This window comes from Rhinopithecus roxellana, chromosome 12 (assembly GCF_007565055.1).
Source record: "Rhinopithecus roxellana isolate Shanxi Qingling chromosome 12, ASM756505v1, whole genome shotgun sequence".
NCBI classification, from domain to species: Eukaryota; Metazoa; Chordata; class Mammalia; order Primates; family Cercopithecidae; genus Rhinopithecus; species Rhinopithecus roxellana.
Window position 1 is genome coordinate 94,689,288 of NC_044560.1, and position 26,128 is coordinate 94,715,415.

At 44.4% G+C, this 26,128-nt stretch overlaps 1 protein-coding gene across 11 annotated transcripts in view; it reads left to right on the plus strand.

Moving 5' to 3' along the window:
- The window catches only part of SZT2 (SZT2 subunit of KICSTOR complex), a 65,938-nt gene that overhangs the window by 7,564 nt on the left and 32,246 nt on the right, over window positions 1-26,128 (plus strand). For 5 of the 11 annotated variants that reach the window (XM_030913191.1, XM_030913197.1, XM_030913200.1 and 2 more), the window contains exons 2-7: window positions 10,671-10,820; window positions 11,108-11,275; window positions 11,873-12,043; window positions 22,199-22,330; window positions 23,079-23,220; window positions 23,642-23,748. In XM_030913191.1, coding sequence (XP_030769051.1) covers window positions 10,671-10,820; window positions 11,108-11,275; window positions 11,873-12,043; window positions 22,199-22,330; window positions 23,079-23,220; window positions 23,642-23,748 — 870 coding nt within the window. Of the gene's footprint in view, window positions 1-10,670; window positions 10,821-11,101; window positions 11,276-11,872; window positions 12,044-22,198; window positions 22,331-23,078; window positions 23,221-23,641; window positions 23,749-26,128 lie in introns of all 11 variants that reach the window. The other 6 variants (XM_030913193.1, XM_030913195.1, XM_010371882.2 and 3 more) reach the window with 2 other exon arrangements.

Genomic DNA, 26,128 nt, shown 5'->3' on the forward strand with positions numbered 1-26,128 from the left:
AATTGTGCTAAGTATCAGGGTGGATACAGAGCAGTGTAAGACAGACAAAGTCCCTATCTTTATGGAGAAAACAGGATTGAATTAGGATAATAAGTGCTGTAGAGGAGTGAATTAGGGTGTTTAACAGTGGTTCTCAACCTACCTTGTTAAGAAGTGGGGAGGCAAGGGGTTGTGAATCAGGAAGACTCAGAAGAATGACATTTAAACTGAAGCGTGAATAGGTAGAAGTTGTCTGAAAGAAGAGGCAGAGAGCGTTGCAGGCAAAGGGAATAGTGAAGATCTTCAGGTGAGAAGGAGCCCATTGGAGCCTTCAGAGAACTAAGAGGAAGCAACTCCTAGTGTGGTTGCAGTATGACAATGAGAATAGCTAGCACTTACTGAATGGTTCCTGAGTATCACCTGATACTCAAAAATTATCTGAAAATAAGCATTTTTATTATCCCTGTTTCACAGATGAGGAAACTAAGGCATAGAGAGTATAAGTCTCTGCCAAAGCCATGTAGTTAAAAATCAGCAGAACAAGCATTTGATCCTAGGTGCTATAACACTGGAATACATGCATTTAACTGAGTGGGGATTGATGAGAGATAAGGCTGGAGAAGATGCAGCTTGAGGCCATGCTAAAGGCTCAAGACTTTGATGTATAGTGGTAAGAAGAGTTTAACCAGTTCAAGAGGGGAAATAATCCACATTATTTTGTGGGAATGTGTTAACAAAAGACAGCACAAGGGTTAGAAAAGGCTAAACAAATCAGACCTTAATCACGAAGGGACAGGTACAAAAAGACAAAGCAACAAATTAATGAGATGGACCATGCTTCATTCATCCTGGTATACATGGTATGCAGCACAGTGCCTGGTAATATTTTATTCATCTTGGTATAAATGGTATGTAGGCCTCAATAAATGTTCCAAAGAATGATAGCCTTCCTCTCCTGTTTAATTGCAACAACATCCCTATGAAGATAATCTTATCTACATGCTATCAATAAAGAAACTGAGGCCTGGAAAAATTAAGTAACTTGTCCAAGGTCACCTAGATAGCAAATGATAGAACCAGATTTGAATCCAGGTCCCTGACTCCGAAACTCTATTTTGTCTACCTTGCCAGACTACTCCAAGAGTAATGAACTTTAGACTCAAGAGGGATTAATATGAGGACTTGAAGCTCCATGTGAGTGTGGATGCTCTGAGAACTGATCCAGGGATTCTCAAATGTTAACATGGAAGAATCACTTGGGGACCTTGTTAGAATGTAGATTCTGGAGCCGATCAACTCTGTTTTTTTTTGTTGTTGTTGTTGTTTTGTTTTTTTTTTTTGGAGATGGAGTCTTGCTTGCACTGTCACCCAGGCTGGAGTGCAGTGGCGTGATCTTGGCTCACTGCAACCTTCGCCTCCCAGGTTCAAGCAGTTCTTGTGCCTCAGCCTCCCGAGTAGCTGGGACTACAGGTGTGAGCCACAGCACCCAGTCTGGAGCCCATCAACTGTTAATTCAGTTGGTCTGGGATGGTGTCTGGGACTCAATTCTGTATTTTCATAAGCACTTCAGGTGATTTTTCATGCAGCTGGTCCTTGGATCCCACTTTGAAAAACACCATTCTAGCTGCTTAAATTATTAAGTCTTCTAGTTATGATAAATTATATCTTGAAGGTGAAGAGAACTTAGAAATGATGTTTTGAAAATATAGTTGTTGGGCTGGGCGTGGTGGCTCATGCCCGTAACCCCAACACTTTTGGAGGCCGAGGTGGGTGGATCACCTGAGTTCGGGAGTTTGAGACCAGCCTGACCAACATGGAGAAACCTCATCTCTACCAAAAATACAAAATTAGCTGGGCGTGGTGGTACATGCCTGTAATCCCAGCTACTCTGAAGGCTGAGGCGGGAGAATCGCTTAAACCTAGGAGGCGGAGGTTGCGGTGAGCCAAGATGGCGCCATTACACTCTAGCCTGGGCAACAAGAGTGAAACTCCGTCTCAAAAAAAAAGAAAGAAAAAGAAAATATAGTTGTTGACTTTGAAGGATCATATGTGAAGGGGGATGTTGCAAGAAGGGTAGGCAAATGTTCAGCAAATGTTCCTGATTTCAGAAAGGTGGATTCTGTAAAACGGATTAATGAACTAGACTTCGTTGTGCCTTTGGAGAGTCAGTCCATCATTCAAAATAACGTTCAAGGAAAGGTAGGAAAAATGGAAGCTGTACAGTAGTAAAATTTAGTGGCCTACTAACTGGTAATAAGAAGAAAGCTTTCTGGTAGTCTGTCCTCCATCTCGTTTATCCCCATTCTCTCCTCACTTAACAAACACTGCTCAACCTTTAGCATCACTTTCTCTTAAGGTATTAGCCTGAATCGGGTTACTTTGTTACTTGCTTGCTTTTTTGCGGGGAGGGGGAGGTCAGGGAGTGGGGCGTATGGTCTTGCTCTGTCACCCAGGCTGGAGTGCAGTGGTACGATCATGGCTCACTGAAGCCTCAACCTCTCCGCTCAGGCCATCCTCCCACCTTAATTTCCTAAGTAGCTGGGACTGCAGCCACATGACACTACACCCAGCTCATTTTCATAATTTTTTGTAAAGACAGGGTTTTGCCGTGTTGCCCAGGCCGGTCTCAAACTCCTGAGGCTCAAGTGATCCGCCCACTTTGGTCTTCCAAAGTGCTGGGATTGCAGGCATGAGCCACTGCACCTGGCTGTTACTTGTTTTTGTAGAACCACATTCTTATCCTTCAGAGCACTTACTTGGTGTGTAATTATACAATAGTTACAGTGATTATTTGATCAATGTTTTTGTCCTTCATTATAGAGTAAGTTTTATGAGAGCAGGGAATGCATGTTTTTGCTTTTCATTGTATCATTAGTACCTAACCCAGTGCCTAGCATGTACCAGGTTTTTCATAAATTTGTTGAGTGAATGCATGCACGCTTACCTTGCCTTTGTTCTTTTTGGAGTTCAATGAGGACATGGTAGCACCCTGAACCAATTAGCATGGAAATCAAACTGGAGAGATTTAGTAGAAGAAGAAGCAACACTCTTAAGCTTCACCGTAAAATAATAGACTGAATTTATCCAATGTGACAGGACTAATTGGATACTTTTATGTGTCCAAAAAAGCCAGCTGCATGAGGATAAAATGGGAGATGTGTTTGGACAGCAGCACAAGTGAGAAAGTCATGGAGGTTTCCTGAGCAAGTATAACGTAGGAGAATCTGAGTCTGTGATCTCACTTGAGTGTTATGTTCCATTCTGGTCCCCACATTTTAAGTTGTAAAGTAGCCCAGCCAGAATTCATTCATGGGCACATAATCTAAGATATAAAATAGTGAGGAAACTTGAAACCATGCCATTTGAGACATACTTAAAGAACCCAAAAGATGTTTATTTTAGAAAAGCAAAGACTCGGGGCTGTCATCACGTGTTTAATAGACTCTCGTTTGGCAGAGGGTCAGATTCTCCCTGTGTGGCCTTAGAAGGTAAAACAAAAAGTGGGTTAGATATTTTCAAGACAACAGATTTTAAGATTTCAAGATATTATCAAAAAGACAGATTCTGGCTCTATGTGAAGACATTCCCAACTCTGCCAACTAAACAGGTATGGGGGAAAAAAAACTGAAGTGAATGGCTGTGCAGGACTTCTGATTCAAAGAAGCAAGGTAAACAGCAACACTTTGTTATTACTAATCTGTGCATTTATACACATTACTTTTTACAAGGTGCTTTCACACATCATTGGGCTAGGTGGTATTTTTATACAGGAGGAAGTTCACCCAGAGTCTTAGCTATCAAATCACAACACTTTCTTTCTGTAACACTGTTCTTTCTAAAACAAAGCTAATGGAACGTAAAGCAAATCTGTTAGAACCCCCATTTGCACTCCCTCAGGGTTCCAGGAACAATGAAAAAGAAGATACTAGTGAAAACATGGTAAAAACAACGTTTCTGGAAGCAAAGGAAAAACTCCAAAAATGGAATAGCTTACTTTTTCCATAAATGATTGAAAGACGAAGTGAATAAAGGACAGGAACTCCTCAGCAACAAAAACCATGTTGATAGAAGAGTGAAAAATTAGAAATTATTGGTAACAAATTAAGGATAGCTGGAAACAATAAATACAGCTTGTGAGATTAGTTTTCCTTGTTCATACATGTATTCAACAATTATTATTGGAACACTTAGTACGTCTTGGCACTGTGCTAGGTGCTAGGGTTACAGCAGGAAACAATGTATAGGCCAGGTGTGGTGGCTTACAACTATAATCCCAGCACTTTGGGAGGCTGAGGCTGGTGGATCACCTGAGGTAGAAGTTCGAGACCAGCCTGGCTAACATGGCAAAACCCTGTCTTTACTGAAAATACAAAAATTAACTGGATGTGGTGGCACGTGTTTATAGTCCCAGCTACTCAGGAGCCTGAGGCAGAAGAATCACTTGAACCTAAGAGACAGAGGTTGCAGTGAGCCAAGATGGCACCGCTGCATTCCATCCTGGGTGACAGAGCAGGACTCCATCTCAAAAAACAAAAAAAAGAAAAGGCCGGGCGTGGTGGCTCACTCCTGTAATCCCAGCACTTTGGGAGGCCTAGGCAGGCAGATCACGAGGTCAGAAGATCGAGACCATCCTGGCTAACATAGTGAAACCCCATCTCTACTAGTGAGGAAACTTGTAGAGTTTCTAAAAAATTAGCCGGGTGTGGTGGTAGGCACCTGTAGTCCCAGCCACTCGGGAGGCTGAGGCAGGAGAATGGTGTGAACCCGGGAGGCAGAGCTTGCAGTGAGCTGATATCACGCCACCACACTCCAGCCTGGGTGACAGAGCGAGACTCTGTCTTAAAAAAAAAAAAAGAGAACTAATATATAGACATGGCCTCTGTCTCGCTAGATCTTCAGACTTTTATGGGAAACAAACACTAAAGTATACAAATTCTTTTTTTTTTTAAGATGGAGAGATGGATGGAGTTTTGCTCTGTTGCCCAGGCTGGAGTGCAATGGTGCAATCTTGGTTCACTGTAGCCTCCACCTCCTGGGTTCAAGCAATTCTCCTGTCTCGGTCCCCTGAGTAGCTGGGACTACAGATGTGCTCCACTATGCCCAGCTAATTTTTTTATTTTTTAGTAGAGGTGGGCTTTTGCCACGTTAGCCAGGCTTGTCTCGAGCTCTTGGCCTCCCAAAGTGCTGGGATTACAGGTGTGAGCCACTGTGGCCAGCCCCTACAAATTCTTAATTATAAACTCTGGCAGGTATCATGAAGAAAAAATACAGAGTACTGTGTGAATGCCCAACATAGGACCCTAACTTAGTGCAGACAGTCATGGAAAGGTTCATTTATTAAACCTAGATTTGCCATGATTTTAGTCCTAGAAGATGAGGTGACCACGTGCCCAACTCTGTCCTTACAGTGCTGACCCATGACCACGTGCTCGTCCCCTTTTAACCCTGGCCTTATGTGGCTGAAACGCTTTTCCTTGGTTTCTCCTTGCATAGCTGAAACAGGCTGGCATCTGAAAAAAAAAAGTATTTAATACCAAAGAACAAAAGGAAAGTAGTATTGACACTAGTGTTAAGATGATCTCATCTTGAGAAAAGTTGTACTAGTTATGATTAGTTTTAAATGTCCAGTTTGCTTTGCTTAGAACATATAGTGAGAGGGGAGAAGGTGGTGGTGGGGAGAAAAATCCATAGCAAATTCACTTATTTAGCACAATTTTATTGAACATCCTATGTGCCAGGCATTGCACTGGGCTCTGGAGATAAGAGTGATAAATGAATGACTGCTGAATTAGGATAGCCTTCCTATTCTGATAATGCTCGGAGCCCCAAACCATCCCTTAACAAAAATATTCTTTTTTAAAACTCCAGTAAGTCTCTTGTACATCCTTTTTTAGATAAGAACTTTGGCAGGATCCAGCATAGTCAACACATAATATCCCACCCACACTAGCTAAGTGAAACCTGAAGGAGAGGTTGCCTGGTTTAGTATCCCACACTAAAACCAAGGATCAGAGAAAGAAAGGGCAAGTAATTGCTGTGATTTCTTTCTTTGCCAATAAATAGACCTCTTTTCTGCTTTTAGGAGCATGGCAATAAGAGTGTACAATTTGATGGGACTTTTCGATGGGGTATAGTAGTCAGGAATAACTATCTAATTTTTGTAGCTAACTTAGAAATCATTTTGCAGTAGGTTGGGTGCGGTGGCTCACGCCTGTATTCCCAGCACTTTCGGAGGTGGAGGCGGGCAGATCACGAGGTCAGGAGTTCGAGACCAGCCTGGCCAATATGGTGAAACACCATCTCTACTAAAAATGTAAAATATAGCCGGGCATGGTGGCACATGCCTGTAGTCCCAGCTACTCAGGAGGCTGAGGTGGGAGAATCGCTTGAACTGGGAAGACAGAAGTTGCAGTGAGCCAAGATCGCACCACTACACTCCAACCTGAGCAACAGAGTGAGACTCCGTCTCAAAAAAAAAAAAAAAAAAAAAATCATTTTGCAGCATACTGGTTTCCAGTGCTACTTTAATCATCCTTGACACCTTCCTTTTTGTTACTTTCCTCCTATGTCCTGACTTATAATTAATCACCAGTTCTTTTCTGTCCTGTCCTAAAGATCCCTTGAAATGCAACTAAGTTCACTGTTCAGCTAACTTTTTGTTTTCCATTATAAGATTTTCACAATGAAAGACAGGGGTGGTTTTGCATCCTGGCATTATCTCATCAAGACTGAGTCTCACATAGTTCACAGAATGGCTAGTTTGAGTAGCTCTAGTCAAAGCCACTGTCATCTCCCCTAGTTGTTAGCGGTGGGGTGCTTTCTGAATCACACAGTAGCCAGAGGGAATTTTTAAATTTAATTTTATTTTATTTTGAGATGGAGTCTTGCTAGGCTAGAGTGCAGTGGCGTGATCTCAGCTCACTGCAAGCTCCACCTCCCAGGTTCGTGCCATTCTCCTGCCTCAGCCTCCCGAGTAGCTGGGACTACAGGCGCCCGCCACCACGCCCGGCTAATTTTTTGTGCTTTCAGTAGAGACGGGGTTTCACTGCATTAGCCAGGATGGTCTCGATCTCCTGACCTTGTGATCCGCCTGCCTCGGCCTCCCATAATGCTGGGATTACAGGCATGAGCCACGGTGCCCAGCCACCAGAGGTAATTTTTTAAATGCACATATAATGTTACTGTCTTGTGGAATCCCTTTAGTAGCTTAAACTCACTCAAAGGATGAATCCAAAAACCTAGCCAGGGCCTGTCTCAACACAGTGTTGGAAAGCAGTGTAATAGAGAGTAGTATCTCCCAAGGTGTAATTTCATTTTATTATTTTTTTAAATTTATTTTTTGAAACAGAATCTTGCTCTTTTGCCCAGGCTGGAGTGCAGTGGTATGATCATAGCTCATTGCAGCCTCAACCTCCCAGACTTAAGCGATGCTCCTACCTCAATCTCCTGAGTAGCTAGGACTACAGGTGCTCACCACCATGCCCAGCTAATTTTTGTATTTTTTTTTTAGAGATGGACTTTCACCATGTTGCCTAGGCTGTTCTCAAACTGCTGGGCTTAAGTGATTTGCCCGCTTTGGCCTCCCAAAGTGCTGAAATTACAAGCCTGAGCCACAGTGCCTGGCCCTAAGATGTGATTTTAGATGTTATTGAGAGATAATATAATACGCAATCGCAACGTATTAATATTTAACTTCTCTTTTTATCTTTCTGATTATGTCAAAACATCCTTTCTGCTAATTACCCACATTGTGTTCCTTTTCGTGACAAAATCTCTTATGCTCATGAGACCTCAGTTTTATCCATTTGTCACTCTCAGTAGATGGTCTTTTGCAGCTCACCAGGCCTTGGTTTGACTTCTGAGCCTACACCTACTGCTTATGTTAAATCACTTAACTTTTTGGACCTCTGTTTTCTCCTGTTAAATGTTTTGTTGTGAATACTGAATGAGCTTACTTACGTAAAAAACTTAGCATAGGCTGGGTGTGGTGGCTCACGCTTGTAATCCCAGCACTTCGGGAGACCAAGGCAGGTGAATCACCCGAGGTCAGGAGATCGAGACCATCCTGGCCAACATGGTGAAACCCCGTCTCTACTAAAAATACAAAAATTAGCCAGGCTTGGTGGCGGTTGCTTGTAATCCCAGCTACTTGAGAGGCTGAGGCAGGAGAATCGCTGAACCCAGGAGGCGGAGGTTGCAGTGAGCCAAGATCATGCCACTGCCGAGATCATGCCACTCCAGCCTGGCCAATAAGAGCAAAACTCTGTCTCAAAAAAAAAAAAAAAAAAAAAGAACCTGGTATAGTGTTGTAATAGTTAACTGTAATAAATAGTTGACTTTTTTTTTTTTTTGGACAGGGTCTCACTCTGTTGCTCAGGCTGGAGTGCAGTGGTGCCATCATGGCTCGCTACAGCCTCGACCTCCTGGGCTCAGGTGATCTTCCCATCTCAGCCTCCAGAGCAGCTGGGACTACAGGCGCGAGCCACTACACCCGGCTAATTTTTGTGTTTTTCGTAGTAGAGTTGAGGTCTTATTGTGTTGCCCAGGCTAGTCTTGAATTCCTAGATGCAAACAGTCTGCCCACCTCAATCTCCCAAAGTGTTGGGGTTATAGGCTTGAACCGTTATGCCTAGCTGTTATTGTTAACTTTTACCAGACATTGTACTGAGCACTTCATATGCGTGATTTTCCTTGCTCCACAGGACAGTACTTTAGATTGGTATTGTAATTATCTCTATTTTACAAAGGAGGACACTGAAGCTTAAAGAGGTGATACACCCTTCCCACTGTCTCACAGCTAATAAGAGGCTGAATTGGGATTCAAACCCAGACTTTCCGAACCTGAAATTCTTGAACTTGGCCTCTACAGAGTACTTTTTTTTTTCTTACTTTTTATTTTATTTTATTTTTTTGAGATGGAGTCTCACTCTGTTGCCCAGACTGGAGGGCAGGGGCGTGATCTCGGCTCACTGCAACCTCCACCTCCTGGGTTCAAGTGATTCTCCTGCCTCAGCCTCTCAAGTAGCTGGGATTACAGGCGCCCGCCATCACGCCTAGCTAATTTTTGTGTTTTTAGTAGAGATAGGGTTTGTTTCACCATGTTGGCCAGCGTTCAAGCGATTCTCCTGCCTCAGCCTCTCAAGTAGCTGGGATTACAGGCGCCCACCACCACGCCTAGCTAATTTTTGTGTTTTTAGTAGAGATAGGGTTTGTTTCACCATGTTGGCCAGACTGGTCTCGAACTCCTGACCTCAGGTGGTCTACCCGCCTCGGCCTCCCAAAGTGTTGGGATTATAGGCATGAGCCACTGTGCCCGGCCCCCCCTTTTTTTTTCTTCTTTTACAGAGTACTTTTGCGTATATTTTGGGTGCTTAATAAATGTGAGTTCCTCTTGTCTTCTGCTATCATCCTTATCACTTTCCAGTACCTCTTTCTGTATCTTTTTACCCTTCTGTCTTGGAGCAGAAGAAAGACTCTACAACTTCACAGCCATTGTGTCTCTGTTCTCCATACTTTTCTCTGACATCAGAAACTCTTCATTATTGCTTTTCCAGGGCTTTTTCAGTCTTCTCTCCATGCATATTTCCCCATTTTGGAAAAAAAAATTCTTCCTTTCTTTCAACATCGTGGTTCTCAACAGGCAGTTATTAACTCTGTTTGCTTCTCCTCTACTACCTACTCTTCAGTTCTTGCCACCTGGTGTTCTTCCCCTCATTAATCAGGGACAGAGGAGGAGAAATTTGCCATTTTGTGTAGGACAGACAAGAGAAAGGGAGTAAGGAATGTGACCGATAAGGATTAATCAGGAAGAGACACTGGGGAGTTCAGACCAGTTGACCTTTGTTTCCTCTGTGAACTGTGGGCAAGTTTATCTGCTGGGAGGGGATTGAGGGATTGGAAAACCTCCTGTGGGGAACAGGAAAGACTGCTGGCCAGGAGAATTCAGAGGACTGGCAAAGTCCTGCTAGAGTGGGCACTGCTGGCAAGCTGACAAGTTTCTTTCTGTCCAAGTGCAGCTGCCGTAGTATATGTGTGGTTAAGGGAAAATGTCAAATTCATCCCAAGATAAGATTTGACAGGACTTGTATAGTGGAAGGACAAGGACATGGGCAAGGACATTGTTGAAGTGGCCACCCATGAGGCAATGGAGGCAAGAACTAGAGGGCTGACAACTGAAAGTGCGGAGGTGGGGACTATGACCCACACAGATTTGATTTTGAGGTATTCGGAAGGCTTGCTATTCCTTCCGTGAAAATGTCTTCAGTTCCTGCTGTTGTCAAGACTTGTTAGGAGTAACTATCTGGCATTCATGTCATGTATTAGGGACTTGTTCTAGTATTTGCTGTTTGTAGCAGTTTGCCAAGCACAGGGGCACAAAAATAGAATCAAGATGCAGCCCTTGCCCTCAAAATCTTATAGTTTATAGGTGAAACTCACATAAACTTTGTGGAAACAATATGGAAAGGTCACTTCATCTATATGGAGGTCTGTGTCGGGCCAACAGGAACAGAGAGTTGAGAATTGACTCCCCGGGAACACCTTGCATGGAGGTTGGGGTAAACTTTTCACCTCTGCTGCTTTCCCTCTCACAGATGGTGAGTTCATTGGGCAAGTTACTTGTACAGTGATCTGTGTGTTCCAGGTACTTGGTGCCATTTTTTAAAGATGTATTAATATCTCTTTGTTTCCAGGTGGAAGAAGCTGGGCAGGTGTTCCTGTTAATGAAAAAGGATTATCGAATCTCCCGAAATGTTCGCCTGGCTTGGTTCCTCAATCATCTGCACCAAACTGTGCAGGCCACACCCCAGGAGATGCTGGTGAGCCCTAGACACACGAAAGATGTGAGGGGCCAGCCCAAAAGGATCTGTTTTTTAGGAGAGTGCTGGAAACAGACAGGGAGGGAGACTAACTCTGAGGGCTCTAAGTCTGGTTAGGGCAAGGGACTGCCTACAAGATGATGGAAATTTTAAAAAATAATTTTTCCAGAAAGTGAGAGGAAGAGTATATGGTTAGATTGAGGGAGGTGGAGCCATTGATGTGTCATTTGGGATATAGAAGGCAGGTCCTGGGAAAAAGGGGTACTTCCCTGATCCTTTCCTTTTCTTACCATCCTAATTTTCAGCTTCAGTCTGAACAGGAATTGGAAGTCCTCAGTGTCCTGCCCCCTGGGTGGCAACCAGATGAACCAGTGGTCCCAAGGCCATTCCTCCTTGTACCTTCCACCCGAGTCACCTTCCTGGCTTGGCAGTATCGGTTTGTCATTGAGCTGGACCTTAGCCCATCTACTGGCATTGTGGTAAAGGATTGAAGGGAGACTGTGGGAAGAAAGGATGGGGTGGGGGGTGAGGAGAGGGAGAGGCCTGCGGGGAAGTGAAAAATGGTCCCAGCCTACCATTTTGGAGAGAAGACAGGCTTATAAAGGAATGGTGGGTGTTTAAAAACAGAACTGGGCCAACCGTGGTGGCTCATGCCTGCAATTGCAGCACTTTGGGAAGCCAAGGTGGGCTGATTGCTTGAGCTCAGGAGTTCGAGCCTGGGCCACAAGGCAAAACTCCCTCTCTATAAAAAATACAAAAATGAGCCAGGCATGCTGGCATGCACCTGTCCTGGCTACTCGGGAGACTGAGGTGGGAGGATTGCTTGAGCCCAAGAGGTCGAGGCTATAGTGAGCCAGGATCAGGCCATTGCGATCCAGCCTGGGCAAGAAAGCAAGACCCTGGTTTTGTTTTTGTTTCCAAAAAACATCCCAGAAACTGTTCCATGTGTGGCACTGTATTTGGGTGTATGATCAACCATAAGATAAGGGTCCTACTGACCCATGGAAGCTGTATGTTTCTGCCCTCTGGTTAAGGCTGCCTTTGGATGCCCTTGAGCACTCTTTCTCTGCCCTCAGGATGATTCCACAGGGGAGATCTTGTTTGATGAAGTTTTCCATGCCCTGTCCCGCTGCCTAGGCGGGCTGCTTCGGCCCTTCCGAGTGCCTGGATCTTGCATCAACTTCCAGCCTGAAATCTACATAACTATCCAGGCCTACTCCTCCATCATTGGACTGCAGTCACACCAGGTATTGCATCATCTCTCCAAGTTTGTACCCTCAGACCAAATTTCTATTAGTCCTCTGACCAAGTCCTTATCCTGTCTCTGCTGTTTGTCCCCAAAATCCCCAGCTCTGCTAGCTTCTTGAACCTATTTTCTAGTTATCCTCATGAGTCTCTCTCCTCTTGAGAAGAACCAGTTCCTCTGGACTTAAAGGGCTTTCTCATAGACTTTGGGTCAGTTGGTGTTGATTGGACAACTGCCTTTTTCACTGCTCCTGTAAATCTCTTTGGTTCTGATCACTGGATGTCTGTTTTCTCTGTTCCCTCCTTCTCCTTTAGTTCTATTGGATGGTTTGCTGATGTGCTGTACCCTCAGGAGATGGTATTTTGGAATAGTTTTGTGATTTTGAAAGACAACAAATAACCCAGAAATATAATTGGTTTCAACGATAGAGGAGGGTCATTTTTTGTTTTTGTTGTTGTTGTTGTTGTTGTTGTTTTGAGACGGAGTTTTGCTCTTTTCGCCCAGGCTGGAGTGCAATGTCACAATCTCGGCTCACTGCAACCTCTGCCCTCTGGGTTCAAGTGGTTCTCCTGCCTCAGCCTCCCGAGTAGCTGGGATTACAGGCACTGACCACCAGGCCCAGCTTATTTTTTTTTATTTTTATTTTTTATTAAAGACAGGGTTTTGCCATGTTGACCAGACTGGTCTTGAACTCCTGACCTCAGGTGATCTGCCTGCCTCGGCCTCCCAAAGTGCTGGGATTACAGGCATGAGCCACCACGCCCAGCGTGGGTCATTTGTTTTTTTGAGGGCCATGTGAACTGTTGGGTATAATACTGACCACACAGATAATTACAGGGCTTATCCAGCACTCAAGGAGGCTATCACAAGACACTCCTTTGGGAGAATGGCCAAGTCTGTTACTGGAATATCTGTTTTTGACTTAGATAAGCATTGGCCCAGTTTCCCCTCATCTGCTTTTAACCACCCTTAACTCACTGGTAAAGGCTTTCCCTGAAACTGTCCCTGATGGCTGCATTGTCACCTTAGCTATCAAACTGGCTTTGAGAGAGAAGGTATTGGGAACAGGATCTAAGGGTCTGAAACATATATCTACAAAATTGGTGCATACCTGGATCTCAGGGCAGGGATTGCCAACCCTCTGCACTAGTTTAAAGTGCTTTCCTAGTATAGCTGTTAGGACTGTCAGTTGTGGGCTGCATCCCCAGATGGGGGCCAGGTTTTGCAGGCACTGATAGCCAAGGCAGGGAGAGCATGGATGTTAGATAATCACTCAAAACTTGGTTCAGGTTGGCAAACACTTAATGAAGCCTGATCTATACCAGGCCTGAGCAGGTCCTGAACACACAGGTGAATCAGATCTTGTCTTTCTCCTGATGGGAAGAGTTGAGGATTTAGTGGGAAAGACAGACATTAAAGGGAGGTAATTGCAGTTGAATGTGATAAGGGCACCGATAAGATGACTCAGGTGCTATTGGAGCACCAAGAGGGAGCACCCAACCAAGCATGGGGCCACAACAGAGAAATCTTTCAGACCAAGCAGCATTTGTTTTTTGTGTTTTTGAGACAGAGTCTTGCTCTGTTGCCCAGGCTAGAGTGCAGTGGTGCAACCTTGGCTCACTGCACCCTCCACCTCCTGGGTTCAAGCGATTCTCCTGCCTCAGCCTTTCGAGTAGCTGGGATTACAGGTGCCCACCAGCACGCCTGGCTAATTTATTTATTTATTTATTTTTTTAGTAGAGATGGGGTTTCACCATGTCGGCCAGGCTGGCCTCAAACTTCTGACCTCAAGTGGTCCACCTGCCTCTGTCTCCCAAAGTGCTGGGATTACAGGCATGAGCTACTGTGTCTGGCCCAAAGCAGCATTTGAACTGAGTTTTGAAGAAAGAATTGAGGTTAACCACTCAAAGAAGGGGAAATGGACTTTTCTGACAGAGGGACCAGCAAAAACAAATACATGGTACTATGAACCTGTACTCTCAATCACAGGTATTTTAGGGAACTACATATTATTGTCAACAGAGTAAAATTTGAATGTGGAAAGGGATGGTAAAGAGACCGTAGACATAAGTGGGAGCTGGTTATGAAAGGCCATGAATATGACGCTAAGGACTTTGTGCTTTATTCTATGGGGGGAGTTCAGTGTGGAGGATAAGAGCACTGGATCTGGAATCACATTGCCTGTGTTTGCTTCCTAGTTGTACCACCTACTGGTCGTATGTCCTTCGCAAGTTACTTAACCTTTCTGTTCATCTGTGTCCTTTCTCCAAATGGGGATATTAACATTGCCTATATCATATGGTGATTGAGTTAATTCATATCAAGCACTTAGAACTGTGCTTGCCACATAGAAAATGTGCAAATGTTAGCTATTAAAATAATTAGTCATAGGTGGTGGAGAACCATTGAAAGTTTTAAACGGACAGTAACAGGATCACATGTGTACATTGGGAAGATCACAGTATTTTGTGGCTAATATGGAGGATGGATTTGGGGACAAAGTCTGGATGGGAGAATAGGCGAAGATTATTGTAGCATGCGTGAGAGGAGGAGGCCTGAATAAGGACAGCAGCTAGAGGGAAGAGGGAAGAGGGAAGGAGAGGATTTCGTCAGTTAAGCCCCAGGGCCACTTGGCCACCCTGAGCCAGTCTTTTCATTTTCTCTGTAGCTCCCTCAAGATGTATCCTGGCTGGGCGCAGTGGCTCACGCCTGTAATCCTAACACTTTGGGAAGCCAAGGCAGGTGGATCACATGAAGCCAAGCATTTGAGACCAGCCTGGCCAATGTGGCGAAACCCTGTCTGCTAAAAATACAACAACAACAAAAAATTAGCTGGTTGTGGTGGTGCATATCTGTAATCCCCACTGCTTGGGAGGCCGAATATGAGAATCGCTTGAACCTGGGAGGCAGAGGTTGCCATGAGCTAAGATCACGCCACTGTACTCCAACCTGAGCAACAGAATGAGACTGTCTCCAAAAAAAAAAAAAAGAACAAGATGTATCCTGTTAAATCACAGCACAGCAGTGCGTGCCTGTAATCCCAGTTACTTGGGAGGCTGAGGCGAAAGGATTATTTGAGGCCAGGAGTTTGAGACTAGCTTGGGCCACAGAGTGAGACCCAAAAGTCTCAAAAAAGTTAGTCTCAAAAAAGTTAGTTCACATATATAATACATGTTCATCAAAGAAGATTTGCAAAATACATTAAAATATAAAGAAAAAAAACTCATCTATAATACAATACCCAGAAACAACAGCAGTTGTTTCTGGGTATTGTATTAAATTCTAACCTTTTGTTTTGTTTTGTTTTGGTTTTTTTGAGACAGAGTCTCACTCTGTTACCCAGGCTGGAGTGCAGTGGTGCAATCTGGGCTCACTGCAACCTCCACCTCCTGGGTTCAAGCGATTTTCCTGCCTCAGCCTTTCAAGTAGCTGGTACTACAGGCACGTGCCACCACGCCTGGCTAATTTTTTGTAATTTTAGTAGACACGGGATTTCACCATGTTGGCCAGGATGGTCTCCATCTCCTGACTTTGTGATCTGCCCGCCTCAGCCTCCCAAAGTGCTGGGATTGCAGGCGTGAGCCACTGTGCCTTGCTTAAATGCAAACATTTTATGGAATTTTCCTCCCTCACCTCCATCTCTTTACCTAAAGAGAAAGGGAGAATCAAGAGACTCATTCTAGACACGTGATTTTATGTCCTGTTTTTTGTTCTGTTTAAGAGACAGGGTCTCACTCTGTTGCCCAGGCTGGAGTGCAGAGGCATGATCATAGCTCAATGTAACCTTGAACTTCTGGGCTTAAGTGATCTCCCACCTCAGCCTCCCAAGTAGCTAGGACTGCAGGTGTGTGCCACCACACCCAACTAATTTTTAAAAATTTTTTTGTAGAGACCGGATCTTGTTATATTGTCCAGGCTGGTCTCAAACTCCTGGCTTCAAGTGATCCTCCCACCTCAGCCTCCCAAAGTACTGGGATTACAGGCATGAGCTGCTGTGCCTAGCCTGTCCTGCTTTTTTTTTTTTTTTTTTTTTTTAACATATAGTATGGGCATTCTATGTCACTAAATATTATTTGAAAACGTGATTTTTACTGACCTGTTAACTTACTGTTGCATCGTATTTTATCATATGTTTAGCCAGCCCCTTCTTGGCCACTTGGGTTTTCCCAATTTTCATTATTCTAAATAACATGAATAGGAACGTCTTTCTCACCTTTTTATGGCTCCAGTTCTGCTCATTTTCCTTCCCATGGGCCTGTAGAGTGAGACAATGTCCCGCTTTCCCTCTTCTGGCTCACCCCACCCACTTTCCAATTGGGAACAGGGAGTAAAAAAGTAGTTGTTCCATGGGGTCAGGGTCTGGGAGAAGTGGACATGTGGGGCTGGTTGTAGGAGTGTGATGGGGAGAGGTGAGATCCTGAGGGCCACCACAGGGACTGCTGGGTCTATATACAATTTTAGGATGGGGACACTTATTTATGTTTGAAGTAGAAGAAAAGGAGCCCATGGAGAAATAATGAAGATATTAGACAAAAGGCTCAAGATTTAGATGGACAGATTAGCTATAGGGAAAATGAGGAGGAAGAGGAATCCTTTCTTCAGCACCTTGAAGGAAGAACAAAGACACAGATGTAAACATTCAGTAGACTTTGGGGATGCTTTCAGAGAGTTGGAGAGTAGTGTACCCTCGAGGCTGGGGTAAGCAGGGCGTTTCTGTTGACTGACTTCCTTTCTCTTTGAAGAGGGCACAGGGTGGGAGTTATCTACTGAGGGTGAAAAAGAGAAAAGGGAACTTCTACCTAGAATAGTCAGACAAGAGAAAGAAAGAAAGGGCATCCAAATTGGAAAAAAGTAAGTCAAATTATCCTTGTTTACAGATGATATGGTCTTTTATTTGGAAAAACCTAATGGCTCCACCAAAAAACTATTAGAACTGATAAACAAATTCAATAAAGTTGCAAGATGCAAAATCAGCATACAAAAAATCAGTAGCATTTCTGTATGCCAGCAGCAGACAATGTGAAGAAGAAATCAAGAAAGTAATCCCATTTACAATAGTTTAAAATAAAATACCTAGGAATTAACTTAACCAAAGAAGTGAAAGATCTCTACAACGAAAACTATAAAACATTGATGAGAGAAATTGAAGTGGACTCCAAAAATTGGAACGATATTCATGTTCATGGATTGGGAGAATCAATATTGTTAAAATGCCCACACTGCCTAAAGCAGTCTACAGATTCAGTACAATTCCTATCAAAATACCAATGACATTCTTCATAGAAATAGAGAAAACAATCTTAAAATTTATATGGAACCACAAAAGACCCAGAATAGCTGAAGCTGTTCTGAGCAAAACAAACAAAACTGGAGGAATCACATTACCTGACTTCAAATTATACTACAAAGCTATAGTAATCAAAAACAGTGTGGTGCTGGCATAAAAACAGACAACATAGACAAATGGAACCGAATAGAGAACCCAGAAGCCGTGTATCTACAGTGAACTCATTTTTGACAAAGATGCCAAGAACATACATTGGGGAAAGAACAGTCTCTTCAATAAATGGTTCTGGGAAGACTGGATATTCATATGCAGAAGGATGAAACTAGACTCCTATCTCACAAAAATCAAATCAAAATGGATTAAAAACTTAAATCTGGCTGGGCGCGGTGGCTTACGCCTGTAATCCCAGCACTTTGGGAGACCAAGGCAGGTGGATCATGAGGTCAGGAGTTCAAGACCAGCCTGGCCAAGATGATGAAACCCCATCTCTACTAAAAAACTACAAAAAAAAAAAATTAGCTGGGCGCGGTGGCAGGCGCCTATAATCCCAGCTACTCGGGAGACTGAAGCAGGAGAATCGCTTGAACCTGGGCAGCAGAGGTTGCAGTGAGCCGAGATCACGCCACTATACTCTAGCCTGGCCTACAGAGTAAGACTCTATCTCAAGAAAAAAAAAAAAAAAGACTTAAATCTAAGACTTCAAACTATGAAACTACTAAAAGAAAACATTGGAGAAACGCGCATGACACTGGACTAGGCAAATATTTCTCTTCTGGTTTTTTTTTTAAACCGCAGTCTAGCAGATTAACTCAACATCCTGCTCTATTTAATACTGTTCAGCAGAAGGAAATAACTAATTTCAATTTTAAACAAACTCATAAAACAAAGGAAACAAAACCATCTCACTGCAGGCCTTTGACAAAGAACGTGAGCCATTTGCTATAGCTGCCAGGCATCAGTGTATGGCAAGGAACAGGGGCTTCAGGATGCCCAGGCAAGGCCTCTGAGGTGGGGTATATTGGGGTTTTGGGGGGGTCTTGATAGCACTGAGTTGCTGGATCCTGTGCTGTCCTGCCTGGGTGGGGAGCAGGATGAGGGAGGCCATTCCTCTTCTGTAGAAAACACCAACCCCCAGTCCAGGGACTGGCAGCTGAATTGGTGACTGTAAAGCGTGATCTATATGAAATCAAAGGCACATGTGGAAATCCACTCCCAGCAAAGGGGCAGTCCTTGGGGGAAGCCAGCTGGCCTTCTGGAGGGTCCCCTCTGAAATGTCAGCAATTGAAAAACACAACCTAAAAGTGATAGAGGACCTATAGGGAACTTTATTCTCTCACTTCTGTCTTCACAGGGGACACTGCCCCTTGGAAAGACCAGGTTGGCTTCTGGCACAGGTATCCCTCATCTTCTTGGGCACCTGTGGCATTGCCAGCAGGCCAGAGGGGGTGGCTGACAGTGTTGGCTCTAGCCTGACCCAGGGGGCCCAGTTAGGATCCCCTTTACCCATGACAGGGGTGATTGCTACTTCTCCATGGTTCATGCGTAATGCTTCCAGCCCTTTCCAGCTCAGGGAACACATGCAGAATGACAGTCACCCAGCAGACTGGAAACTGCCTCCTCTCCAAAAGTCTGGCTCCTGAATACCCTCTTCCCTGGGAAAGGCTTTTGCCCCTTTGTGATTGGGCAGGAACCAGAACAGTTTCTCTGCTTTGCCATGTCTGCGACCGACAGCTCAGCCAGCCCCACATTCTCTGTCAAGCACTGAGCTCCAGCACTGTCCACACAGTAGAAACCAAATGAAATTACTTTGGCTTGTGGAGGGGGAAGAATGCAAAACAAAAACAAAAGCAAAATCACCTGCCCACAAGATACAGCAGAAAAGTTCACTATCTTTTTTTTTTTTTTTTTTTTTTTTTGAGACAGAGTCTCACTTTGTTGCCCGGGGTAGAGTGCAGTGGTGTGATCTTGGTTCACTGCAACCTCTGCCTCCTGGGTTCAAGCAATTCGCCTGCTTCAGCCTCCTGAGTAGCTGGGATTACAGGTGCCTGCCACTAAGCCCACACTCTGCATAAACTCTGGTACTGGCTGTGTTCTCCATGGAAGGTCTCGCTGTGTTTCCTAGGCTGGAGTGCAGTGGTGTGAACATAGTTCACTGCAGCCTTGATCTCTTGGGCTCAAGTGATGCTCCTGCCTCAGACTCCTGAGTAGCTGAGACCACAGGTGTATTTCACCACACTCAGCTAATTTTTAGGGTTTTTTTGTTTGTTTGTTTGTTTGTTTGTTTTTTATAGAGATGAGGTCTCTACCAAGCTGGTCTCTGGCTCCTGGGCTCAAGCAGTCTTCCCACCTTGGCCTCCCAAAGTGCTGGGATTACAGATGTGAACCACTGTGCTTAGCTCAAAGATTTCTTGATAATACCCTGCAAGCACAAGCATCCAAAGCAAAAATGGACAAACAGGATCATATCGAGTTAAAAAGCTTCTGCACAGCAAAGGAAACAATCAACAAAGTGAGGAAATAACTCACAGAATGGGAGAAAATATTTGCAAACCACCCATCTGACAAGGATTAAAACCAGAAATATATAAGGAGCTCAAACAACTCTATAAGAAAAAATACTTAATAATCTGATTTTAAAATGGGATTTTTTTCTTAAAAAATCTCAATAGACATTTCTCAAAAGAAGGCATACATATGACAAACAGGTATGTGAAAAGGTGCTCAACATCATTGATCATCAGAGAAATGCAAATCAAAACTACAATGAGATATTATTTCACCCCAGTGAAAATGGTTTTTATCCAAAAGACAGGCAATAACAAATGCTGGTGAGGATGTAGAGAAAAGGTAACCTTGCGCACTGTTGGTAGAAATGTAAATTAATACAATCACTATGAAGAACAGTTTGGAGGTTCCTCAAAAAACTGAAAATAGGCCGGGCGCAGTGGCTCACACCTGTAATCCCAGCACTTTGGGAAGCTGAGGTGGATGGATCATGATGAGGTCGGGAGTTCAAGACCAGCCTGGCCAACATGGTGAAACCTCATCTCTACTAAAAATATAAAAATTAGTTGGGTGTGGTGGCAGATGCCTGTAATCCCAGCTACTTGGGAGCCTGAGGCGGAGAATTTGCTTAAATCTGGGAGGCAGAGATTGCAGTGAGCCGAGATAGTGCCACTGCACTCCAGCCTGGATGACAGAGTGAGACTCCATCTCAAACAAAAACAAAAGCCTGAAAATAGAGCTACCATATGATCTAGCAATCCTCACTCCTAGGTGTATACCGAAAAGAAAGGAAATCAGTATATGGAAGAGATATCTGCACTCCCATGTTTATTACAGCACTATTCGCAATAGACAAGATCTGGAAGCAGCCTAAGTGTTCATTGACAGATGAATGGATAAAGAAAAGGTGGTACATATACACAATGGAATACTATTCGGCCATAAAAAAGAATGAGGTCTTGTCATTTGCAACAACATGGATGGAACTGGAGGACATTGTGTTAAGTGAAATAAGCCAGGCACAGAAAGACAAACTTGGCATGTTGTTACTTATTTGTGAGAGCTAAAAATTAAAACAGTTGAACTCATGGAGAGTAGAACGATGGTTACCAAAGGCTGGGAAAGGTAGTTGGGGGAGGTGGAAAGGGGAGATGGTTAATGGGTACAAAAATAGAATGAGTAAGATCCAGTACTTGATAGCACAGTAGATTGACTACAGTCAACAGTAATTTATTGTACATTTTAAAATAAAAGAGTAAAATTGGATTGTAACACAAAAAATAGGATAAATGCCTGAGCTGGGCTAGGCATGGTAGCTCATGCCTGTAATCCCAGCACTTTGGGAGGCCGAGGTGTGTGGATCACTTGAGGCCAGGAGTTTGAGACCAACCTGGCCAACATGGTGAAACCCCGTCTCTACTAAAAATACAAAAATTAGCTGGGTGTGGTGGCCGATGCCTGTAATCCCAGCTGAGGAAGGCTGAGGCAGAAGAATCGCTTGAACCGGGAGGCAGAGGTTGCAGTGAGCCAAGATCACATCATTGCACTCGAGCCTGGGTGACAGAGCAAGGCTCTGTCTCAAAAAAAAAAAAAGAGTGGGTGATACCCCATTTACCATGATGTAATTGTTATACATTGTATTCCTGTATCAAAATATCTCATGTGCCCCATAAATATATACACTTTCTGTGTACCCACAAAAATTTAAAAAAAAAAAATTTTTTTGATACAGAAAATTATCTGTAGCCCAGGCTGGAGTGCAGTGGCGTGATCTCTGCTCACTGCAACCTCCACCTTCCAAGTCCCGGTTAAGCAATTCTCTTGCCTCAGCCTCCCGAGTAGCTGGGATTACAGGTGCCCACCACCATGCCCAGCTAATTTTTGTAAAATTGAAAAGGTCCAGAATAGCCTCTGTGTATACAGAAGGTAGGCGTCTCCATGGTGACAGCTGATCTTGGGCTGGTCAGTATGCTTAGAAATAAAAAAGCATTAAAAAGTATGAGAATAAAAGAGACTTTGCCAGGCTGAGGAGGGCGGCTCATAAGACATCCTGTAGACCAAGGTAGAAGAAGCTATTAATAGAAGATCTTATGGTGCCCATGTGGGGGACTGGGGAAGCCCAGTGTGGAGGACCCTAATCAGAGGGAAGTTGTGACCCCAGATAAAGATGACTAATAACTGGGGACCTGGGCTGAGGACTGATGGAGATTGGATAAGGGGGAAATTGGTTGTGGAATCATAGACCCTAGTTGGGTAGGAAGTCAGGATCGTCTAGATGGAGCTATGGAGAATAAACAGAGCAGAAGTGTAGTGGTCTGTGCCCCCCTGACCGTCCTGTCTCAGTCTTTCCCTTGTGCTTCTTAGGTGCTGGTACAAGGCTGCCTCTTGGACCCGTCCCAGCAGGAGGTGTTCCTGCAGCAGATATATGAGCAGCTCTGCCTCTTTGAGGATAAGGTGGCCACCATGCTGCAGCAGCAGTATGATCCCCAGAGCCAGGTATGTAAGAGAGAAAGTGGGCAGAGGCAGCTTAGAAAGAGGAGCAGCTAAGGACAGAGGGCAGAGAGGAGGGATAGTCCAAATAGCACAGAAAAAGGCTAAGAGCTGGGGCAAAGTGAGACAAGGATAGGCATGCTCATGACACGTTCCCTGTTGGAGCAGGACTCAGATATATTCCCCAAAACACAGATTCTTTCAGGGAGAAAATGTGAAATCCATTTGTTTGCATTTTTTTTTAGCCCCAGATCTTCTCCTCCAGTGGATCTGAGAAGGTGTCATGTGTAGCTTTGACCTCTAGTTAGCATTTTGTACAACCGGGGATAAAGCTGCCTGGGCCCACTAGACTTCCCTGTCTCATCACTTTGGGTACCCCAGAAGTAGCCAGGCAAATGGCAGTTCTGTGTGCCTGATGACTGGTCATGTAATTTGATTGAGGTATAAAATATTTCGTAACAGTGATGGAAAAATATGGAAAGGGGCCCTTCTTGGCAAAAGATGGAGAAGCCCTACTTCAGTACAGTCTGAAGCTTCATCTGGTGCCGAACTCCCTTCGCCTCTGAAGTTCAGTATCTGAGCACACATGGGGAGGGAGCACAGTAAAGACTCAGTCGCACAGTAGAGGAATTGGGGTCCTCACAGGATTCGGCTTGTCTGGCCTGAGAAGTGCTGGACTGTAAATTCTGGCTTTGCTGTGGATGGGGCAGCAATGCCATCTGCCCCATTTTGTCTTTTCCGTAACTTGGGGCAGGCAGAAGACCAGTCCCCAGACTCAGGGGACCTACTGGGCCGGAAGGTAGGCGTCTCCATGGTGACAGCTGACCTTGGACTGGTCAGTATGATTCGTCAGGGCATCTTGGCGCTGCAGTTACTACCGTCAAACTCCAGTGCAGGTCAGTAGAAGGAATATTGGTGGGACTGGGGAAGCGGGGAAGAAGGGTGGGGCTAACTGCTAACAAAGATAGCAGTTCCGGGGAATCAGTGGGCCCCAGGGAAGAGGATCTGTTTCCTTGTTTGCAAAACATATGTCTGTATTAGTGTGTGTCAGGAACCCTCGGCTCTGACAACTCCCTAGAAGGAGTAGAGCTCCAAGGGTATCACTTAGGGGAGGTTATGATCTGGCACTCAAGAGGAAGAAGCAAGAGGGTAAGGGAGAAGGAAAGGTGTTTGAAGTTTGTAAATCTTCATCGTTTATGAAACTGCCCACACTGGTGGGAGGACACTGAGCCCTTCAGGGCCCGGTCAGTTGGGTGCCTTCCTGTGACTTTGGTCTGTCCAGTGTCTCCGGGTCTGATCTAGTGTTTCCTGCTCCAGGGATTATCGTGATTACGGATGGGGTGACCAGTGTTCCTGATGTTGCTGTCTGTGAGACACTGCTGAACCAGCTTCGCAGTGGCACTGTGGCTTGTTCCTTTGTCCAGGTGAGGACTTTTTAGGAAGGATGAGAGAGAAATGGAATATCTCACACAAAGGTGGATGGCTGGCTACTTTCTTACAGGCAGTGATTTCCCAGGTAAAGTCAATTAATTAGTTACATGGGGGGAAGGAGTCATGTCTGGAAGGTAGGTAGCATGGTAGGAGAGGACTCTCATTTTTTTCCTCTTTCCTTGGGATTTTGGAAATAGCTGTTAAAGCAGAAAGAATGCAGAATTTAAAATCTGACAGTCTTTTCCAGTCCCACCTCACCCCGCAGATTAGTCATTATTGTTTTGAGTGCAAGGGTCAGAAAACCCGCTCAAACTAGCTTAAGCAAAGGGGTAAAAGGCATAGTCAGGGACTGCAGCTAAATTGGATTGACGGACTGTAGGGAAGGAGGTAAAAAGCTATGGGAAACAAGGCTGAAGGGGTAGGCACAGGCCAGAACGTGAAAATCTGGTTCTGCTTTATTAATGAGATTAAGCATAACTCTGTGGGTGATGCAGATAGATAGAAGGAAAGTCATTAGTTGGGTTAATGTTTTATAAAGGTCACTCTTGCTGCTGGGTGAAGGACGGGGGAAAGTCAGTGAGAGAGGATCAGGGCTTAAATTAGGGGTAAGAGGATTGAGAAAAATGAAGAGGCAGAGTCAACCTGACTTCATGATTAGCAAGATGGGGGTAGGAGATGAAAGAGAAGAGGGCTTAAAGATGTCTCCAAGTCTCTGATTCCAGTGATGACTGGGTAGCAGCAGAGCAAAAGGAAGAGAAGCAGTTGTGGTAGAGTGAGGATAAGATGATGAATGCAAGTTTGTGTATGTTGTGTTTGAGGTGCCTGTGGTTCAACACAGCCAGTTAAGATCACCTTTGGAGTTAGGCGTGCTGGTCTAAATCCTGACTGCAGTTATTAACTGGGTGACATTGGGCACATTGCTTCACCTCTAGGTCAGATTCATTTGTAAATGGAGGTTGTAAAAATACATAACTCACTGGGAGGTGAGATGTGTTTAAAGTATTTAGCGTTGTACATAATCACTTAATAAATGGCTGCTGTTTGTAGCAGATAGCAGTTGAATACACAGATCCTGATATTCAGGAGACGAACACTGCTTGAGAGGTAGAGATTTAAGATTTGTCAGGGTACAGATGGTAATTGAGAACAGAAGAGGGTCCTGGAAGAACTTTGGGGAACACCAGTGTTCGAGGTCTTTCATAGGAAGAGGGCCCAGCAAAGAATAAAGAATCAGCCAGGAGCCAGAAGATTGTGGTGTCAGAGAAGTCAGAATTTTTGGAAGAAAATTTTACTTGATCTTTCTGCTGCCTCTCACAATGGTAACTACACTGTGAGAAGCAGCAAAAAGATCAAGTAAAAACTGAGGAATGAAAAGTGCCCTTTGGATTTGGTGATTAGGAGGTCACGGGGATGTTTTTCAGAGCCATTTTAGTCAAGAGGTGGTGAGGGGATTGAAGAGTGGATAGAAGGAAGGAAATAGGGACAAGTGTTGACACAAGAAATTTGGCTGTTGAGATCGAGAGCAGGGCAAGAGAGAGAATGGTAACCAGAGGGAAGTACAGGGTAAAGGAGTGTTTTGTTTTGTTTTTAAAGCTAGAGACTTAAGCATGTGTCTAAGGGTCTGTAGTGAAGAAGAGTTTGAAAATAAAGAAAGGAAAAGGGAGGCTGGTGGAGTAAAGTCTCTGAATTGACAGGAGGGCATAGGCTTAAGAAACAGATTGAGGGATTCTTTTGGAGCAGGGAAGTGTCGTTTCTTTCTCTGAAACTAGAAAGTAGAAGTGAAGATGTGGATCAGCTCTGCGAAGGGCCTCTGATTTATCTCTGAAGTAAAAGGTGAAGCCGAGTACTGTAAGGAAGAGAGGCCAGAGTTGGGAAGAAGGAACAGTAATGAGGACTGCCCTGAAGGACTAGCAGAGTTGAGTGTCATATTTTGATGTGGTGCCACCCTACGCAACTGTCAGTTTTTTCTGTTTGGGCACCACTGGCCAAGAACAGAGGCTGTGATCCTAGTTGGGGTTTCGAAGAAGCAGACGAGAGTGAAGAGGGCCAAGGATTTGAGAGCAATGCTTACAAAGTTGTCTGAATGTAGGGTCCAAGCTGGGTCGAGAAAGGAGGGTCAGGACAATGTGGATAGATTTGGAGAGAGCAGAGGTTCAAGGCCTGACAGTCTCAGTGACGTCAAAGAGCAGCAGCAGGAGGAGGGTGGGAGGAACCTAAGGGTATAGTGCTGTATGTAATCAGTGGGTTGTGGCAATTAGAAATTGCAAAGATGAATTTGTTCCAGGTGAAGCCAAGAGCCAGCGTGTAGCCTACAGGCAGGTGAGCGGAATAGAGAAAGTTACTGGAGATGAGAGTTAAGGAACTGAGAGGGCA